Here is a 20491-nt window from a genome sequence, read left to right as displayed (position 1 = left end):
TCAGCGGAACTCCGTCAGTTTCGTCATGCGCTCGGCTTGCTATTGTCAGCCATCTTGTTTCCTGGTTTACTCGTTTATTTACCCATTAATTACTACTGGCACAAAACCAGCTTCCCGATATAGCGAACAAATCATATGTGAAACGAATTTTACATCTGCATGAGTCGTTGAGAATAAACATAAGTGAAATTGAACCAGGACCCGTTTTGAGGCTGACTAAAATTAAATTGTAAAAGACCTCTAACATAAATTTAGCGCACGACAATTTCATTAAATTCTGAGATCTAACATGATCACGATCTGTGCACGTATGAACGACGTTGGTGCTGTGAAACGTATTTTAACATGGCATTTAAATGGAATAATGCGTATAATATAGTCAATATTTTTCACGAATTTGTAACGAAAATTACGTGATATCAAGATTTGCGCGATTTACCAACCCAATGTGAGCACAGATTCTTGTAAAAGTCTTTTTCATTGCAACACAGCCTCACGTTCACCTCCGTCGCGTCACGGCGTTCCCCTCTCAAACAACTGTCAAGCAACTCCTGTATAAATTACCGTCACGAACTGTAACTCATTTCCCGCCAAAGGCAACTCTTCAGATATGCTGTGATTGTATTATGACCTCATCACATTGTTGTCGTCATGAGCAAGGGACCCTCTGGGTCTCCCTGGTCCTCTTCACTTTGTAATCCTGATTTTGAGGCCTTGCCACTCTCTTTGTTCTGTTCGCTTTCAACCTGTATCAAAAAGAAAAGGAAGATTCTAAGTAATAAAAATCTTCCCCTAACGGTGTCAATACTTGGGGAGCAAGGATGGCGCAGACCAATCTGACTCGGGTTCAATTCCAGCCGGTGCCATATGTGTGGGTTGAGGGTTTTTCTCCGGGTTCTCCAGTTTTTCCTCCGTCCACAAAAAACAACTTTGTCAAATTCCAAAACGATCTGGATAGATAACTTGCACAAACACCAGCTAGCGCTGATGTGGCTTCCTCTCTAACTATTGCAATTTACGCCGGGTTAACTTCGTATAGCAGATAGGCATGTCATAGGCGATGAGAACAAAGAAAATCATCAATTAAAGGATATAGTCTTGATGGACCAACAAGTTCTCAAAACTGACATCAAAACAAGGGTATATACCGATCGATAAAGAGAATTGATATTTGCATCTGTGACTCACATTGTCAAGCTGTTGCTCTTCGTCGTGTTCTTCTTGAGAACTTTTCAGCGCACAATCTGGTAAACAGTAGCCCAGTTTGAACAGCAGCCGTGAGTCCACCTTAGCACCCTCATGATCACCTTGAACACAAGCAACACTAGTCAATCAATGGTAAAACGTCCTTGTTTGACCAATAACATGATTCAGCAACGATGGTCAAACGCCTTTGGACAACACCAGTAGGAAGTGTTTGAGCAAAACTCGCTTGAACAATAGCGACAATCGTCCTTCTTGTTTAAACAACACCACAAGTACAGTTATTAGAAACGAGAATAGAAGTTTAAAAATAAGCAAAAACTACAAATCACGGATAGGCCTTCTCGCTGATGGCTGACAAGGCATATCCGGGACTTTATTAAATTGCTAAATTTAATGGTGTCCCGGATATGCCTCGTCAGCAACCAGTGACAAGGCATATGTTAGATTTAAGTGGTGTCCTAGAAATGCCTTGATCTTCGTCCACGATCGCCAAGCCTTGATGTCACCTGGGAAAAACTTACCACATATCAATTTTCATTTTTGCAATTCATTTCATACAATCTTGCACAATTTTCACTACCCATACTCTTCTATGACCTCATCTATGTCTTCAAGTGTTATACCAATTCACAAAATAAACTTATTATGCTTGCTTCTTCCGATTTTACACGCAAGCCTGTTCACAAGTAAGGGAAGTAACAGACTGAGTATGGCATGACTTACCAGGCCATAAGACGCTAACAACAAGTCCTGTAAAATACGTCACTGTAAAGCACACGAAGCTGTACCATAACCAGGATATTCTGTACAATACAAGACCTTCATACTCCTTTGGTGGCGGGGCGCTACTGAGGAAAACAAATAACAATAAAACACGTATGAGTGATGCACTGTCTGGGACGGCAAACATTTGACGTTAAAGGGACTGTGTCAAGGCTTAGTTAATTTTATGTTATTAAATTTTGTCCTATATTCGCTATGAAACTAAATATTTGCAAAGAAATTAAATCTATGTTTCTTAATGACAAAACCATAGCATCATTGCAGCCAAATGTCTCCTTGGCGTTATAATTTAAAGTTACAAGCAGACAAGATTAACTTTGAAAACGGTTCCGCCGGACCATATTTCAAAAATCCATAACGCAATCCGTTTCAATCTGGACACTTTTCGCCATCTGTACCTTCTTTTGCATTTGGTGTGTTATTTAAATATTCTTTCACTGTTTTAATAAGTTATTTTATATATTTAAACAAATTTGACGGTCATTTCCTATGCGTAAGTTTGGCTAAAATCAGGGCCGTAACTAGCAAGAGGCAAGACGAGGCACTTGCCTCGTCTAGATTTTTACCCAAAATTAAAACCAAAATATGTTTTGTTAGGAAAATAGTCCCCAGTTGAACAAGACTGATTTTTCTTAAGAAATACCTTAATGATTCGATTTAGCGCCCTCCTTCCAATAAGCGCCCCCTTTCGAATAAGCGCCCCCTTTCAAATGTGTTTTTGTCAATAAGCGCCCCTATTCCAATAAGCGCCCCCATTCTAATAAGCGCCCCCATTCTTAGAAGCTCCCCTATTCTAATAAGCGCCCCTATTGAGGATAACTGCCCCTACTGAAGTCATCGACGTCGAATAGATAAACTCATGAACATTCACCGTACCGTACATGTATATATTTACTGCTAAAATGAACAATTCTTTTAAAAGTAACTGAACTTTCAACAATTTGTTACTGTTACAGTTTCTGTTATGGTTAGTAATTTTAATATTTATTAAAGTTTTGTTTTGAACATTTGGTTGTTTCTCAAAAAATTAAATAAGCGCCCTGTCCCGAATAAGCGCCCTGTCTCGAATAAGCGCCCTCCCTTGAAGTGCCAAAAGAAAATAAGCGCCCCGGGCGCTAAATCGAATCATTATGGTACGTCATGAAAAATGTCTCTGAGAGTTTCAGAGCGTCTAGAATTCAAAATTTTCTGGAAGCATGCCCCTAGAACCCCCTATAAAAGATCTTGCCTCGTCTATGGCAAAGGTCTGGTTACGGCCCTGCTAAAATCCGTGACACGGTCCCTTTAAGATTTCCCAAGCTCAATCGTTTAGTTGGGTCTGAGCAGTATGAAGGATGGCGAGTCAAAAAAAAAGCGAGGCATGAGGCGCGTACCTCTGACTAACACTGGTCTTTTTTCTATGTCGCCGTTTTGTCGTGCTGCTCTCCAACCATTTGAACGCCTGGAACAGGTTAAGCGCTTCTAGTTGATGATAGTTGACGGGTCATTTTTTTTGGCTTAAACTTTGTAAAAGCATTTCCAGTTCTTATTCTACTTAATTACTGTCATATCTTTCTGAGAATAGAAAATACTCCCTGGCTGATAATTGTAATGTCTTTAACCTCATCGCCAGTATGCTTGTCAATGTGCATTGCACGTGACATTGTATACCATTGTAAAGGGAAAATAAATGCTGACTACGTACTCTTGTGAGAATACCTTGTTGAATTAATTGTGCTGTTTCTGAACGGAACATCAGCTTTACACCCCTCGGTCGAGACAGGGGCTTTTGTAACTGGTGGAGGGTATACTTTGGCACCAACACCTATCCACAGACCTATGGCAAAGCCAAGCAACAGCCCAATGTAGACACCCTGATGAAATGAATACAAAACAGTCGTTTTAATTAATACTCTGCAGTAATTGCTGGTTATGATAGCAAAAGAGCAACAAAGAAATCAAAAGGCAAATCTTAATTCATTACCCTTGAATGAGCTCGTCGAGTGAACATTCCAAGACAAAATGCCCCAACGACAGGTCCTCCCACCACACCAAACACACTGTAAAATGTCTGAAAAACAAAACAACTAAGTTATCAAATGTTTTGATACCCCATTTTATACCATGCCATAAAAAAACAGCGAATCAGGATACAGCAAAGCCGTTTTATATTCCATGGTATTCAACCCAACCTTCCCATCGTGCGCTCCAATCTATTTTCGACGAAATTTAGTAGGCGTATTTTCTACGGTATGGTATAAAATAGTTACACAACACTTTCTATAGTATACCACTGGAACACATTGCATAACTAGTGTTTAACTCCAAGACACCACAGTTAAATGAGCTGCAATACAGTAAGAAGAACCAGGTACAGTTGGGAAGTGAAAGAAGTGGACAAGATGTCGGAGTAACATTGGTAATGCAGTCATTTATATCAGTTTTGTAGGGTGTAAGACTGTCATTTAGACTTTTAGGACTAGTGTGGTTGCAGTTCTTTCTGTTGCTTGTAAGAAACAAGGAGTGTCCAAACAAAACAAAAACAGATTGGACATTCCACAGGAACCTTCAGAAATAACTACCAAATGAACCAAGACCTAAGTTCATGCAATCATATTTTATGCGAGCGTGATCCACAGCTCACATGAGAGACAAACCTGTAGAATGGCACCCAGCTTGGTGGCAAGAAAGGACAGGCCAATAGTTAAAGCTCCAAATCCCAGAGCTGTAAACAAAATATGACCAAGGTAAATTAGTCACAGCATACACCCAGATTGATTATTATCTAGAGGGAATTTCTTATCCTTGGAAAAGAAAGAAACTCACAAAAAAGGAGGAATCGAGATACTGTCGTATCATTCCAAGATTATTTTGCAGAACTACCATACGGCAATGAAGAGATTGGGACTGACTAGTGTGCTCAAAGACACTTAAGGCTAAAGGGCATAGATGAGGAAACACTGTTGCTAACACATTCTTTCCCAAGATATTTCCCCATTTGTGTGCACACACAAACTTCATTTCTGAGAAACACAAAAAAATGAAAATGTTTCTGAATTATTTTAAAAACATTTTGCTTTCCCAAATGTTTGTATGCCAAGGAAACAACATTGGGAATCATAAATGATTATCTTTTTAATCCTGTGAAGTTCTCAGTGAACATAAATTTACTCACCAAGAAGTTTGGAGTACAACGTAGCACGCATCTCTGTGAGTTGCATTTGTCTGCTTCTGCAAAAAGGCTTGATGAAGTCTTCCAAAACAACAGCTGCTAATGAATTCAGTCCTGAAGACACAGTACTGGAACAAAAAACAAAGGTACAGGTAAATTATATTAGACTGAGAATATTGAACACAAGCAACACCAATGTTAGTGCATTGCCAAGTAAACAGTGGATAAGGATAATGTACCTGAGCGTTCCACTGAAAAGACATGCCATAAATAAACCTGGTACTCCGTACAATGATCCTAACACATGCATCACAAAATATGGCAGGATCTGTGGAACAACAATTAACCATGTTATGTCTGTGTTCAGCGAGGAGCAGAATTATTGTCTGATAGTCCAGAACTACTAAAGAAGTTGGTTTCACTGCTGGACTACTACAGTTGTACACTGTTTTACTGGACAGATGTAGATTTAGTACAAATAAGTAGAAAAAGCAATTTGTTTTCAGAATTAAATATTTTACCTGATCGCCCTTTTTGATGCGTTTATCTGATATGGGATCACAGTCAGCGTAAAATGCATAAATCACACATCCACACAGAGCACAAAGGGAAACAGCAAAAATACTTAAAGGCAAGTTGATCCAAACAGCACTGTGGAAAGAACAAGAATGAGAAGATTAAATTCCCATGAGTAATAAATATATACATTAAAGAGAACTTTTGCAGTGTGGCTACATGTATGGGTTTATTAACAGGTACCAAAAGCTAAGAGATAAATTATAAAATGTCAAGAGAATTTGAAATCAACTCTTTTACTTTTTTGAATCCAGGCTAGATTCAGATTAGTGAGGACTCACCGTTTTGCTTCTTTGTTTGACCTCACTGACAAGAAGCGCTGAACAGCGGTTTGATTGACAGCCCAAAGAGGAAACAAACCAAATGCTCCACCGATGACCAGACTCCATATGGACAGTCGCTGGGTAGGATCTGGGTTAAAACTGAATGTACAAAACAGCTTGTCTCAGTTACAAAGCACCTGTAAATCCTCTGTTAATATTAGTTATTATTAATTACACACCCAACATTTTAGGTTATTAAGACAGTCTACTTTGTGTGACCCTACTCAAAGTTCACACACATTCATGCTGGCGAGGAGGGTCCTGTTTTATTTGTGGGGTGGGTGTGGTGGCAATTAGAAACCTTACACTTGTAGTGCTGCTCTCTTTAGTCCCAGGAGTATATAAGGCCCTATTCTCCCAGAGGAGATTTAGGATTCAGATGACGATGATATAAAATGGATACCAGTGAACAAACACAACAACAAAATAATGTCAAGGCCAGGTGGTGGTGGGGGGAGGGGGGGGGGGTGGAGAATAAAATACAGCAGCACTGATACTCTTAAAGTTTCATGGAACAGTAACTGGAGTTACACTGTAAGTGCTGTTACTGTTGAGGCATCAAGCTCCTAAACTTTCATTATTTAATTGTTCCATTAACTTACTCAAAAAACTTCAGTCTTTGTCCTTTCTCTAGACGATCAAACACTTTTCCAAACCCTCCAACTTTGTATGTGCCGACAATGAGCACTGCCACCAGGCCTCCAAGCATGACTATGGCTTGAAATACATCATTCCAAATAACAGCTTTCATACCTCCCTGGAAAGTAGCCAAAGACAATAGAAATATATTGAATGGTTGTACAGGTCTCATAAACTTTTACAGGTCACTGGATGGAAGGTTAGACAAGCCTGATTAAACAAGTTTCAACCAAGTAACATGTGAAATTTCCCTGTATTGTTAACAATACTTTCGGCACTGAAATGTGGGGGGGGGGGCCCTCAAATTTTTCTGCCACCTATGTTTATGCTCTTCCCTTTTTTGCAAGAATGACAATTCATCTAAGAATATTTTAAGATATTCCATGACAAAACTTGGACCAAAAAGAAAGAAATCTGTAATAGGTAATGGCTTCTGATGCTTTACTTACAATGGTGGTATAAAATGTACAGACAACACCAATGGAAGTAATGGAGGCCCACACTGGAAATCCAGTCACTGTGTTAAAACAAGAAACAAGTTCACGTCAACTAGATGCATAGGATGACCTATGACCTTAGATATATAGATAGATATACTTTAGATACTTTATTTCCGTGAAATATGCATAGCTTTACGGCTAATTTACAGATATTTCATGACCTCAGTTTACAGATATTCCGCTAAATTACAGTTGAATGAGTCTATTCAAATTAAATAAAGGTCCTCGTAAAAATGTTACACAACTTACCTGCTTCCAAAGCTATGGCTGGGCCGTAAACCACAATGGCCATATACAGAGACTACAAAAAAGAAAATCATACTAAATCAAAATTGAAATATGTCATTTATTTATTAAAGTAATTAATATGTATAGGTAGATTGGTATTTTTACTTGACAGAAAATTCAAAATAACAAATGCATGTGAAACCCACCGTCTGGATTAAAAAACACACACTTCCAATGTTACGAACTCCAGTAGAAAACCTCTTTTCTAAATACTAAAACAGAAAACTTGTTAGTATGACTTCTACAACCTGGGGATGTTGCCTTGTTGTGGCACTGGTGAAACCTGCATCTCTTGCATGTCTTAAAGACCCCAAGAGCTAGTCTGGCCGGTATCTTAGCCCAGGGAGGGTGGGTTAAGCCATGCTGGATTGGATAATGGAAAAGAGGAAGGGGGGTAGTCCTACAAAGGACCACCCCATGGCTCTCCAGGTTGGGGGTGCAACTTGGGACCAATCATCTCTGCCCACAAAAACAAACCTGTATGTTATGTGAAAGTATGTCTTAACTGTTATCTCTGCCTGTGGGTAGGTGGAAATTTTAGTTAAAGGTTTTTGGCAGCTATAACAGGGTCTGGAAGGGGATGTGCATGGTTCATGAATAATTTTTATATCAGCTGTGACACATACAATCTGCTTTTTTCTGTGGGCCATGGTCTGCTATTCTGACAGATTAATTTGTAAGATTTTAACATTTGGAATGGCAGTTGCTAGGATATTACAGGAAAAATGACACTAGTATGGTGGCCCAGCATTATCATAGTAAAATATGTTAGGTCTTGCAAAGAAAAGCGTAAGAAATGTGAAAAAACGAAAAATAAAAGCAATCAAAATAGAAAAAAAAATGAAAAAAAGTATAATTAATATAAGTATAATTGATATGATTAAAAAAAATTAAAAAAATAATTTAAGCACAAAAAATATTTTAAAAAAAATTGATTACAAAAAATAAAATAAAAATAATTTAAGCACAAAAAATATTTTAAAAAAATTTACAATCGAAAAAAAAAGAAAAAGAGGAAAAAAACATTTAAAATCATTGTTAAAAACAACATTGAAAATCAACATTAAAAATCGACATTGGAAATCAACATTAAAAATAGACATTGAAAATACAACATTGAAAATCAACATTGGAAATCAACATAGGAATTGAAAAAACGTTATTTCCACGTGGCCCATCGTTATCATAGACCAGGATGCTTTGCATGCATATAAAACATATTTCATCCATAAGAGAGCCCCAGAAGTCATTAGAAGCTCCTGATACACCAGGGTTTTCTGGACGGTACTTGATATGTGCAGTAGGTGATAACTAAAGTGTACATATTGTGAGCACCAGAGAGGAAAACGCAAAGGAAACAATTCATTGTTCATAAGCCAAAGCAGTGGCCCATCGTTCTTGTAGCCCGTGATGACTTTAATCAGCGGACTTCAGCCAGCCCGCTTCAGCGGAGCTTGAGATCCTTGAGACCTGCCATATCGAAGAGAAATCGCCTGAGAAATCCAAAGACTACGTGCGGCGTCCAAAATGAGTAGAATTCGACACCAGCACATCGCACGAGCTTACCGGATAGTCAAAGTGTTCCGCGCAAAACCGTACAAAAACGAAACGTACGTACAAAACCGAAGCATGTCAACGAAGCTGTTGAAAAAAAAATAGAAAGGCCTGAAAAGTTACTGGTTTCACAAGAAAAAGAAAGAAAGAAAATGAAAAGCCCACAACAAGGGGTATTTTCAGTTGGTCACCCATCCAAGTACTAACCCCGTCCAACGGGGCTTAACTTCGGCGATCGGACAAGAACCGTTGCCTTCCATGTGGTATCAGTAAGATGTAAATCAGCTCATAAAAGTTAAGACCAGTTTTAGTAGGAAAGTACCGAATTTTCCAAAAGATCCATTTAAACCAGGTATTTCTTTTTCTCTATTTGCATGACTCTTATAACCCTTTGTCTCGTTTGACACTGATACCACAAGGAAAGCATTGGTTTTCGTCTGATCGCTGAAGTTAAGCCCTGTTGGGCAGGGTTAGTACTTGGATCGGTGACCAACTGAAATACCCCTTGTTGTGGGCTTGTCATTTTCTTTCTTTCTTTTTCTTACGAAACCAGTAACTTTTCAGGCCCTTCTATTTTTTTTTTCAACAGCTTTGTTGACATGCTTCGGTTTTGTACGTTTCATTATCTTGATTGGGGCGAGGAAGTCCGAAGGGCAGTCGCCGGCTTCTCCTTGAAATTCTCACTCGAAATAAACTCGAAATCCTGGCTCTAGATCGACCTCAAAGGAGTAAGAAAATGTGGGTGCCCTTTTTTGTGGGATACTATTTACTGTTGGTTTGCTTCTTTGTTTCTTTGCCTAGTTTTACGTAATTAAGTCTAGAGATCAAATAAGCCATTTACCGACATTGCGGCCTATTGTGTGTGAAAAAAGAAAAAAAATGGGTCCAGGTACTGCTGTCTGCAGGTCTGCAAAGTGAGAATTTATTAATTTAATTTTCTTCATAGCAACAAATTAATTAAGTTATGTAAAAGAAAAAAAATTCGTTACGCCGATTCTCGTTACGCCGTTCCGCCGTTCCGTGTTCCGCCGTTACTCCGATTACTAACAACCCTAAAGGGTTACGGCACCAAGCGACATCATTGTGCAAAGGTTGACAGCAGAACCTGAAAACAAGCAAACATTTCGCCCGGTACAACCGAGAGAATTCGTCAAGTTTTCCAGGGATGATTTAACCCTTGAAAACCTGAAGATTGCTTGCGTGGAACACTTTGGCTATCCGGTAAGCTCGTGTGATGTGCTGGTGTCGAATTCTACTCATTTTGGACGCCGCACGTAGTCTTTGGATTTCTCAGGCGATTTCTCTTCGATATGGCAGGTCTCAAGGATCTCAAGCTCCGCTGAAGCGGGCTGGCTGAAGTCCGCTGATTAAAGTCATCACGGGCTACGAGAACGATGGGCCACTGCTTTGGTTTATGAACAATGAATTGTTTCCTTTGCGTTTTCCTCTCTGGTGCTCACAATATGTACACTTTAGTTATCACCTACTGCACATATCAAGTACCGTCCAGAAAACCCTGGTGTATCAGGAGCTTCTAATGACTTCTGGGGCTCTCTTATGGATGAAATATGTTTTATATGCATGCAAAGCATCCTGGTCTATGATAACGATGGGCCACGTGGAAATAACGTTTTTTCAATTCCTATGTTGATTTCCAATGTTGATTTTCAATGTTGTATTTTCAATGTCTATTTTTAATGTTGATTTCCAATGTCAATTTTTAATGTTGATTTTCAATGTTGTTTTTAACAATGATTTTAAATGTTTTTTTCCTCTTTTTCTTTTTTTTTCGATTGTAAATTTTTTTAAAATATTTTTTGTGCTTAAATTATTTTTATTTTATTTTTTGTAATCAATTTTTTTTAAAATATTTTTTGTGCTTAAATTATTTTTTTTATTTTTTTTTAATCATATTAATTATACTTATATTAATTATACTTTTTTCATTTTTTTTTCTATTTTGATTGCTTTTATTTTTCGTTTTTTCACATTTCTTACGCTTTTGTTTGCAAGACCTAACATATTTTACTATGATAATGCTGGGCCACCATACACTAGGCCTAGGAATTGAGAATCCCCTACAGTCACAGCAGGGGGCCGGGGGAGAGGGGAGTGGAAACCACTTGATATGCATGCATGTATAAAATAAATCTACATGTAACTATCCCAATAAACTAGCCATCAAGTAATATATATTGTTTCTATGAAAGAAATTAATCTCTTCAACAAGCCCAGGAAGGCTTCCTATTAATAAATATTATTATTAATAAGGATAAATTGTGATCTCTTTGCCACATTTATATTATATTAGATTGGACTACGAGTACCAGATTGAGTATGAGTATGAGTTTTCAAACCCAATTCGTGTGCCTCCTCTAATCACTTATTACGCCAATCTTATCCCTAATGTTTATTTATGTGTAAGTCAGCCACAAGAAAGAGTTATAGTTTGGGGGATACAATTGTCTCGAAAATATTATCATTCCAAAGTCGTACTAGTACTCGATCTCGTACTTGTAGTCAAATCTTAAGGTCGCTATTATATATTTTAAATTTTTACTTGGAAATATTGATTGTAAATATCAACAATAATTTTTAACATATTTCTAGATTTTTAAATAGAACTTCTTTTTTCTATTTTTAATAGATTTTTTAACTTATAGACACAGGTGCACGTTCAAACAAAAACTTTTTGTACTCCTAGGTTACGTATAAAAATTAAAATAAAATAAAATGTGCATAAAAAATATTTGATCAGGGTTGTCAGTGGGTTTTTGAGTAGCAGGTTCCATCCAAAAAGTAGGGGGCTACAAAACACTCAGAACTTGATAACACACACTCAGAACTGACCTACTAATATTCCGAGTAGCCGACGCAGTATTCGGAATAGCCGGTGAAATGGGGTTGTCCTTGTTGCTTGTTGTCCGAACAAGCAGAACGGCAATAACAACCTTCTGATCAATGTTCTGACTGATAGTGAGTAGAAGCATTACATTCATATACCGTCATGAACATGTCCTTTCAAAAATGGGTATCAATCAAACGCTGTCGATATATATTCGTCGCTTGATGATGGAAGCGATAATTCAGTTGAAGTGTCAGACAACGTTTCACACCAGCGATCACGCAAGTAATTTGACGATAAATGAATTTTATGCAGGCAGAAATTTGGTCAAATTTTCCTTTTTGTAAAAAATTTTTTTTTTTACGCTTTGTGTGAGGTATAATCTTAATTTTCAAGTCTTTTGCGTTTGTAAGCCGGATGAAACTGGATACATGGTTTACCCATCAGGATCTTTACATAAAGTTGATTTTAATCGAAGCCGAAGCGAGGCGACAGGGAAGACATATTTGTCACACCAACATGTTTATGGCTCGCTGAACATTAATTTAAAGTTTGTGAGCCTTTTATACTTTTTTATGGCTTTTTCCCAACGATTAAGCGTAGCAAAGCCCTTGTTGATAACATAACTACAGAAGGTTTTAATCTGCACAAGTTAACACAATGTAAGGTTTTTATTGACGTCGACTATTTGGTCAAACAAATGTTTTGCAACTTGAGCCGCAATAATCGCTGGAATATTCCCGCCGTAACTTGTTTCCTTTAAAATCATTGAGTTCAGATATCGCCATGACTTTGAAACAACATGTTTTGTTTCTCCTCAACTAGCTAAATTGCGAAGTTCAGTCAGGCCGAAGTTGGAAACTTTGTATCGAAATTGACAATTTGATTCGCTAACTCGCAACGTAATTGGAAACTCGTAACAAACTTCCAAATCCCCCCCCCCCAAAAAAAAAAATAAAATAAGATATTTCCACGTATTTTATTGAAAAAGGCGTACACAAAAAAGGTCATTCCGGGTTTTAGGATTCCGGGCTTTCTTATCCGGATTTCCGGCATTCCGGGTTTTAGGACAACCCGGTGAAATGCGCCGATTGCCGGCTTATTTTGAACAACCTTGTTGATATATTTTTGATATATATTTTACGTGCATAAAAATATTTGATTTGATTTGATTTGATTTTGTGATGATTCTTGACATTGCACAAACAATAATAAAAAAATTACAAGGAAGAATTTTAAATTGAAAGTTGTTTAAAATTTTTGCTTTTGTAACTTGATCATAGTTCTCTGCCGATATATGACTTTGCTAACTCAAAGTGGACTTTGGTCAATGATTAATACACCACGTGGATTAATAAATTAGCGAGTAAAACAGATAAAGCAAGCTGTCAAAATCATTAAAAACATCACGATGTTTACAAAATGTAAGGTGTATGTGTCGATCAAATAGAGAAAAACATACCGATTGAGTTGCAAGGATCGTTCATAACACTATTGATATAAACAAAAATCACGAGTTTTTTTGTTTTGAATTTAAGCTTTGTACTTACCTCATACGAACTCGAAATATCCACTGCACGAAACACAGGGACAAATATCAGTGCCACCGATGGGAAAAGAATCACATAAGACGCAATAATAAGCCAGTACTGTGTTCCAAAAATGTAAATCTCTGAAGGTACACCAAGAATTGTAATTGCTGACATGAATGATGCAAGCAAAGACAAGGCCACAGGTATAGCCATCATCCCGCGGTTAGCAAACAGAAATTCCTTCGTTGTTCGCTGTTTTCCTCCAGTAAAGGCATGGTATATTCCAATGAAAGTAGATAGGAGCAACATAACTCCAAACACGGCAAAATCTACCGTTCCAAACTGCACTTTTCCCTCCATATTGCAAGTCCCTACAAGCGCTCACTATCTGCTGACCTCGGCTGGATGGTCCAAATCGCTTGGACGATTTTCTCTTAGCGGTTTATACGTCATGTACAACACTCCGAATAGTCCTGTTTTAACAGGACCGCGCGCGCCTGCCAAGGGGAAGGGAAGGGTGCTAGGGCGAGTTAAAAGAATCGAAAAGAAGTCTAAGATGTGTTTCGAAAATGAAGTAATTTGCCGAGACCAATGTTGTGTCTTTGATTGCTTGTTATTTGTGCGCGAAAGTTCAAACCAAGCCCCTGCCGAGCATCACCCAATCAGAGAAACCATACAGATGTCTGCAGACATCATCATCATCATCATCATCATTATCAGTTTTTCTGGTCAAATCTCAGATTTTTGTCGAGTGAGAGACATCTTGAGCACCAAGCAGCGTAAAGCTCCTGGGCATCGTATTATGTACTTGCTCCAGACGTGTTTTCCCGTGCTTGGCACTGGCCAGCGGTATGTTTTTGCTTCGAGCTCTGATTGGTTCATTCCCTTGCGTTTGTTGTGATTGGCTAGTTCCTTTAAGTGACATAATGATCACTGAAAATCATAACCTCGAACATAAGGCCGTTATTACGCAGGGTGGTTTAATATGCCGCTTATGTCTTATAACTCTGGTTTTCACTAGCGACGCAAGCACAAGCGCAAGCACAAGCGCAAGCACAAGCGCAAGCACAAACGCAAGCACGCAAAAAGGACAAATTTTGATCCTGAGTGCCTGTGTTTGCGGCAAGCACAAGCATCAAAATGCAATGCGCTTGTGCTTTTGTTTGAGTCAAAGCTGTTTTCACGGTGAAATAAGAGCTGTTATCCTTGTGCTTGTGCTTGCGTTGCTAGTGAAAACCAGGCTATAGTGGGCCGTGACGTCTAGAAATATAATCATAAGCACTCTTATGATCCACATGATCATAATCATCTGACTATGATTATGTCGCTCTTTATTCAAAAACTGCTACTCAGTACCACTAACCTTTCATGTCATACTGTCAACTTGAGGACCCCATATCGACGTTTTGTCTCTATTCTACAAAAAAACATGCAGCTTGTTTGGTGCTAAAACATCTGTTGGTTGTGTTAGATAAGCGACGAGAGTATTAACAGCTTTATCGTACAATGGCATAAAAATTTATGCTGATACTGTTGTTGGCGTTAAATTATCCTAAAAGTTATCAATTTTTGAAGGAAGACGGAAACTTTTACATAGAAATGTCGTTCCAGGCTTTTCGACTTCTCTTTATAATTTTAAACGTCGATGTCGTTTGTCCTTTGGAAAATTGCGTGAAGCTAAGTTGGAAACACGAGTTCAATTTTAGTTTTTTCCCGAGCGACAGTCCTTATTTCAGGAAGTTGAAAGGTGAAGTTGTTAATTTTACAAACTATTGCCTTCAAAATTATCATTTGGCAAATGGGACAAGAAGATGCAAGAGTCCGGTCGTAGATGTTACTTTTCCCTTGATCTCTGGAGAGCCAAATATAACATTGAAAATGCTACACAGGCCTGTCTTAGCTGCGAAAGATGCATCTGCTGGTACTGCCGGGCAGATTTTGCGCGCATTGGAGGAGATATGGCAACTGTTTGTTCTTTGCCTAATGGCGGCTATCTTATCAGGAATTCTGATCTGGTTTTTTGTAAGTAGTTTATTGAAAAGATTACTCGGAAATGTTCCGTCAACTTGTCTCACAATGTTGTTGTGCCGTTGCGAAAAAAAGTTGCAGGAATCGTGGCTAGTGTAACAGCCCTAGGCAACGCGTAAAATTTTTTGTTGCAGCGTTACCGTGTAGAACTCGTTTCTACTTCGTGCAACGCACGCTTGCTGCAGCGAGAACGTCACGAGGCATGTTTTCTTCACGGTGTGCTGTTGAAATATAAAAATGTTTCTCGTGCGGTTTGCAATGCAACACAAAGAATTGCCAAGCTAGTGTAACGGCGCCCTAACTTAACATATGAGCATAGATAAAATACATGTAGCAAACAAGGTGCTTATAGAAAAAACGTGACTTAATGGACTTCCTTGGGTTGAATATGAAAACAAAGAAATTACGCGTTCGATGGGTAAATATCCGTTATGTTTCTGGCAGCGTATTGACCATGTGTTTCACACATCTCAAATTTATAAAGCTCTTTTCAATTGTTTTCCGAACCAGTGAACGAGTAAGACAACGGGACGTAGAACAAATCGCCATTGTAGCTAGTGAAACTATAGAACTACTCGTAAGCCATTGTAAAGGTGCATTCGCAATTCATGTAAAAAAAAAAGAAAACAAAAACAGATGAAGGTTTGTCAGTGAAAGCTATGTATAATATTAAAAGAAATTCCATTTAAAGAGAAACAAAAATAGACGGAAACTCTAAGTTTTTTGACAAAAAAAGTTTTAAATAAATTCTAAAAACCTTATAGCTGAAAAATTATTTTAAATTCATACTCTTATACTTAAGACCATTTTCATCGCCACCTGGCGCTAAAAACAACACACTTCAGTGACACTTGAACAAGAGCCAAAAAAACCGGATGCTCTCGTGGGCCAATAAGCTGAATAATAAGAAAGCTTAATAGTCTGGCTGTACGCGTTTTTCAACAGGATCACAAAGCAAACTCCGGACATTTTCCAAACTCATTTTGGAGTGGCATACGTGAAGGTTTGTGGTGGGCCATCGTTACCATGACAACTGTAGGGTAAGCGTGACGTCACGTGACGTATATTAGTTAGAAATTTATTGCATCTGTCAAAAAATTGAAAAGGTAGTTTTAATTATAGCAAGAATAGTCAAGTAGAGCGTTTTATTCTCCTTTTGGCAGTAGTATTTTTCCTTGTGTATCCCAGAATTTATTTTCTTGTCTATGAAACCGACAAGAACATTATTTCACTGGCGAAAAGTGTTTTACCACAAAAGGTTTTTCACTATTTTGCATTTTGCTGTCGAAATGGCTACAGCTGGCAAACTTACCCACGAATATTGTAATTAGATTTGTCCGACTTGTTGATTTGTTTGAAGATGCTCCAATTTCTACATTTTCCGCTTTAAAATTTGCATATTTGTTTAACTGGTTTTGTAGCTATGGCGACAAGACGCCAAGATCATTCCTGGGGCGAGCGTACGCGTCACTGTGGATGATCATCGGAATGTTGTTAATGTCAACATTCACGGCCCAGATCTCCTCTTCCATTACGGCCGATGGACTGAGCCCGTTGAATGAAATATTTGGAAGCAGGGTATGAGATGTTATCTTGATTTAGTATATACCACACAAGAGAATAGTGCTTTACGCGCGCGCTGATTGGTTAACTCGCAGGTGATTAGCAAAGTACTATTATCACATGGTACACATTGAGCAATAACAGCTTCAGCATAGAGGCTTATGAACGCCGTTTTCCCGAAGAACTAGCACGACAACAACAACAACGGTTTCTTTTTACTGTGAATTTCTATATTTATTTACAATATTCAGAACTAAAAAATGCAAAATTATCAAAACTGCTAACTGGTGATCGAAAATACTTTTAGGTGTTCTGAACTAAATAAAAAACCAAAAAAGTATTCATTTGAAAAATTAATTAACAGATAATGAGAAATTTTCGACATACAAAGTAAACTATTTTGAATGACAATGTCCTTCCTAATAAGTTCACTGGCGACCATGGGTTCGAATCTCGATGAAGTAAAGCCAAAAATTTTCAGGCGCTTGTCGCAACTGCTCTCGTGCTGTAGAAAAAAATCTTACAAAGTTATACACAATATTTGTCAACTCATAGATGTTCCGTGAATTTATTGCAGATTGGTGTTCCTTTGGGAAGCAGAAATTACTTTATGAAATACTGTTATGGAGCCGAATCAGTCACAGGTATATTTTTGCTTATAAACGGTGTTTTGTTTAGATGAATGACGGTAATGTTCTTCACTTAATTCATAAAAAGCAAACAAAAATGAGGATAAATTTGAATCATTAACAGCACGACATTATGATAAGGTAGGAGGTGTATCACATGTTCAATCTTCTGAAAATGGAAAGGAAAGGCCTTTTTTCAAACAAAACAGCTTTGTCACGGCACTTAGCTTGATGTCACATACGACGGAAAACTCAAATATTTCAAATGCTCTGTTTTAAAAGCGAAAAACACTTTCGATCTGGAAATTTGCAAAAAGATATATTTTTAGTTTATCTTATGCCTAATGACAACGAAAATTTAGCAGGCCTATAGCTAGTGAATTTTGATTTCAGAATTTTATGACGTAACATGTAACACGTATCATTTGAAAAAATAGACCAGCCTGTTGAGACCCCGTGATACGAATACGATACGCCAGTCGCTTCAGATAATAGACGTTATAGGCTCCTAAATTTGTTGTTTGCAGAAAATTCTACAGAGCATGAACTGCTTGACAGCCTGCAGAAGGGGACTGTGAACAAAATATGGCTGTTTGACTGCAAGGCCAAGGCACACTTTGATTTCATGATTGTCGACGTTCTTGAAGAATACTCCTGGCTACCCAACATCGGAGTCGGAATTCAGTTGACTAACAAGAGCAGCACGTATGACAACTTTACAAAGTGTATGGAAGATTGGATGGATGAAATGGAATCGGAATGGTTGAACAGGGATTCGGGATTGGGAATGGATGAACCGGATGTAAGAAACCATTTGTCATTTTCATCCATAGCACTCTGCAGTTTGTTTTCTAACTTTACAATTCACACGCACGCATTTACACATAGAAACAAGGAAAAACAAACAGATAAACAGACAAACAAATAAAAAAGGCTTTTGTGGGAAACTCGGTGGCCTAATGGTTTGCGTGCTGGACGCCGGATCTTGTGGCCTGGATTCGAGCTCAAAATCACGCACGTGATTGTGTTGCTCTCTTATATTGTGGCTCTCCCTACCCGGCAGTAAAAATGGGTATCTGCGATCTTACAAAATGCTGATTAACTTGTGATGAACAAGCAACCCATTCAGGGGGAGTAGAAATACCCCAAGTCGCTTCACGGAACGGCAACTGGGATAGGCTCCAGCAGTGTCCATTGAAATTCGTTAGTTGTTAGCTGTTTACCTGTCTTTGTTCCACACAAATTTCCACTCCCAAAACACACACGCTACTTGTCATGGGTCCATTGTGATATGTGAAAAAGGACCACGAACTCCGAACAACTGGTAACAATAAAAAAGAATTTTTGAACTGCACCGTAAGCACTTTTCTGCTTGGTTAGCCTGTACTGGATAGAACTATTAAAAATATTTTAAATTTCTTGTTTTTCTTTTTCTTAATTTCAGGAAAACTGTTTTAAAAAATACAGTCGTGGGAAGAACCGCCAGTATATAAAGCCGGCTTCATCAGAGACACATCTGACATTTATGGATTACATTCTGCTGGCCTGTGGTTGTCTCATTATCATTCTCTTGACGATAGGAACCCTGTGGAATATTAGCGCAAGAGTCAGACACATGGAAAAAAGAGCTGGTTCGTACAGTTATCTTGATAATCTCCGATATATTTAACTGCTTTTGCTGTCATCCTGCACGGCTCGATGCCACACAAATCTCCTCCTATGTTCCTAGATCAAGACATTTCCCGTATAAATAATTGACTGTCATTACTTGTAAACAAGGCACAAGGCACTTTCGTGGACAAGAAAATGACCGAAGCCATTTTGTAGCCAAATTTTGAAGCCATTTTGTAGCCAGATTGAACTCGTTTATCTGTAGGCTTCTCTTACAATTAACAGTTAAGATTTTTGTCATCAGATCGCTGATGAACACTGCAAAATATATTTAAAATTGGCGGCGTTCTTTTATAAAAAAAAAACTGAATATGGCCTAGAGGCTGATATTATACAACCATTCGCTACTACAGTACATCTACATGGAAAATCATAAAGTTGTTATCTTTATTTTTCAGGTAACAATGTTGATATCGAGATGGGAGTATTGGACATCGGACTTGGAGCAATAGGAGTGAAAACCAAGGAACTGACTCCAGTTTCCGCGGGTTTGACCTAACACAGAACATATGCATGTAAAAGTAGATGCGCTAGCCACTTACATACTTTGTAACTTGCATGTTACTCGTTGAGTATATCAGTAGTACACATACATCTCTGCGAGGTTATCTGACCAAGCCCACGGTACGCCCGCAGTATTCCTTAGGAACGTTGGTAAAGGGAACAGCTCGCTCTCGGCCGAGCCCAATTGCAAGGGGCTTGGGGCTAAATAACATGACATTATATCGAGACATGAAAATCTTTTTTCAGTGCCGGCGCGATTTCCTTTGGTCGATGTCGCTTACCTAGTAAAGAAAAGATAACTTCTCGCAGTCTGATTAATCCTTGTGCGCACGATAATAAACTAAGCACTTTATCGGCACTTTAACTGATGAATTGCTTTATAAATAACTTGCCTTTTTGATTAGCCAAGAGATGGAAAACCAACAAAATGACGTCACCTAAAGAATGTGGACCTGCGGTTAATTAAAATTTACAAAATAGAAATGAGAAAAAAAAATCTTTAAAAATCTTAAACCTAATAAGCCTAATAGTGACAAAAAAACGTATAAACGTATATTTCACTTGTATATTTCCTTACTCAATTCTACCCTATTTGTTATTGTTTTTTTTAAGGTACGAAGTTAAGGTCAGCTCGTGCATGAGGGTGGCATAGGGACGTACACGCGTACGTAGTTACGTTCGGAGACTTCGGAATCCGGG

The 20491-nt window shown here is 38.2% G+C and overlaps 2 protein-coding genes and 1 long non-coding RNA gene across 4 annotated transcripts; 1 reads left to right on the top strand and 2 right to left on the bottom strand.

The window, feature by feature from the left end:
• Positions 1–3: 3 nt before the first annotated feature.
• On the bottom strand, positions 4–13794 carry LOC144662400 (sodium-coupled monocarboxylate transporter 1-like). 2 transcript variants are annotated; one of them, XM_078523196.1, is made up of 15 exons: positions 13416–13794; positions 7613–7678; positions 7428–7479; positions 7128–7195; positions 6642–6796; positions 5998–6138; positions 5662–5791; positions 5380–5468; positions 5144–5268; positions 4626–4693; positions 3953–4039; positions 3688–3842; positions 1930–2054; positions 1189–1307; positions 4–746 (listed from the first exon to the last, which is right to left on the bottom strand). In XM_078523196.1, the coding sequence occupies exons 1-15, from the start codon at positions 13755–13757 to the stop codon at positions 636–638; spliced, it is 1833 nt and encodes a 610-aa protein (XP_078379322.1). In that variant the 5' UTR covers positions 13758–13794; the 3' UTR covers positions 4–635. The 2 variants fall into 2 exon arrangements, with proteins under 2 accessions (XP_078379322.1, XP_078379323.1); XM_078523197.1 differs by having other exon boundaries at positions 1930–2051.
• Positions 2703–3131, bottom strand: LOC144663491 (uncharacterized). The gene is made up of 2 exons (XR_013572623.1): positions 2810–3131; positions 2703–2772 (listed from the first exon to the last, which is right to left on the bottom strand). It is a non-coding gene; the product is annotated as an uncharacterized LOC144663491 (long non-coding RNA).
• A 1001-nt stretch (positions 13795–14795) lies between the features above and the next one.
• LOC144662405 (uncharacterized) lies at positions 14796–20220 on the top strand. The gene is made up of 7 exons (XM_078523204.1): positions 14796–15419; positions 16371–16465; positions 16847–17003; positions 17566–17632; positions 18145–18419; positions 19062–19248; positions 19687–20220. Exons 1-7 carry the CDS (start codon positions 14919–14921, stop codon positions 19785–19787), a joined length of 1383 nt encoding a protein of 460 aa, XP_078379330.1. The 5' UTR covers positions 14796–14918; the 3' UTR covers positions 19788–20220.
• Positions 20221–20491: the final 271 nt, after the last annotated feature.

This window comes from Oculina patagonica, chromosome 8 (genome assembly GCF_052425735.1).
Source record: "Oculina patagonica isolate OP01 chromosome 8, crgOcupat, whole genome shotgun sequence".
Taxonomy (NCBI): Eukaryota; Metazoa; Cnidaria; class Anthozoa; order Scleractinia; family Oculinidae; genus Oculina; species Oculina patagonica.
Note: the sequence above shows the minus strand (reverse complement) of the source record. Positions and strands in the feature narration are given on the sequence as shown.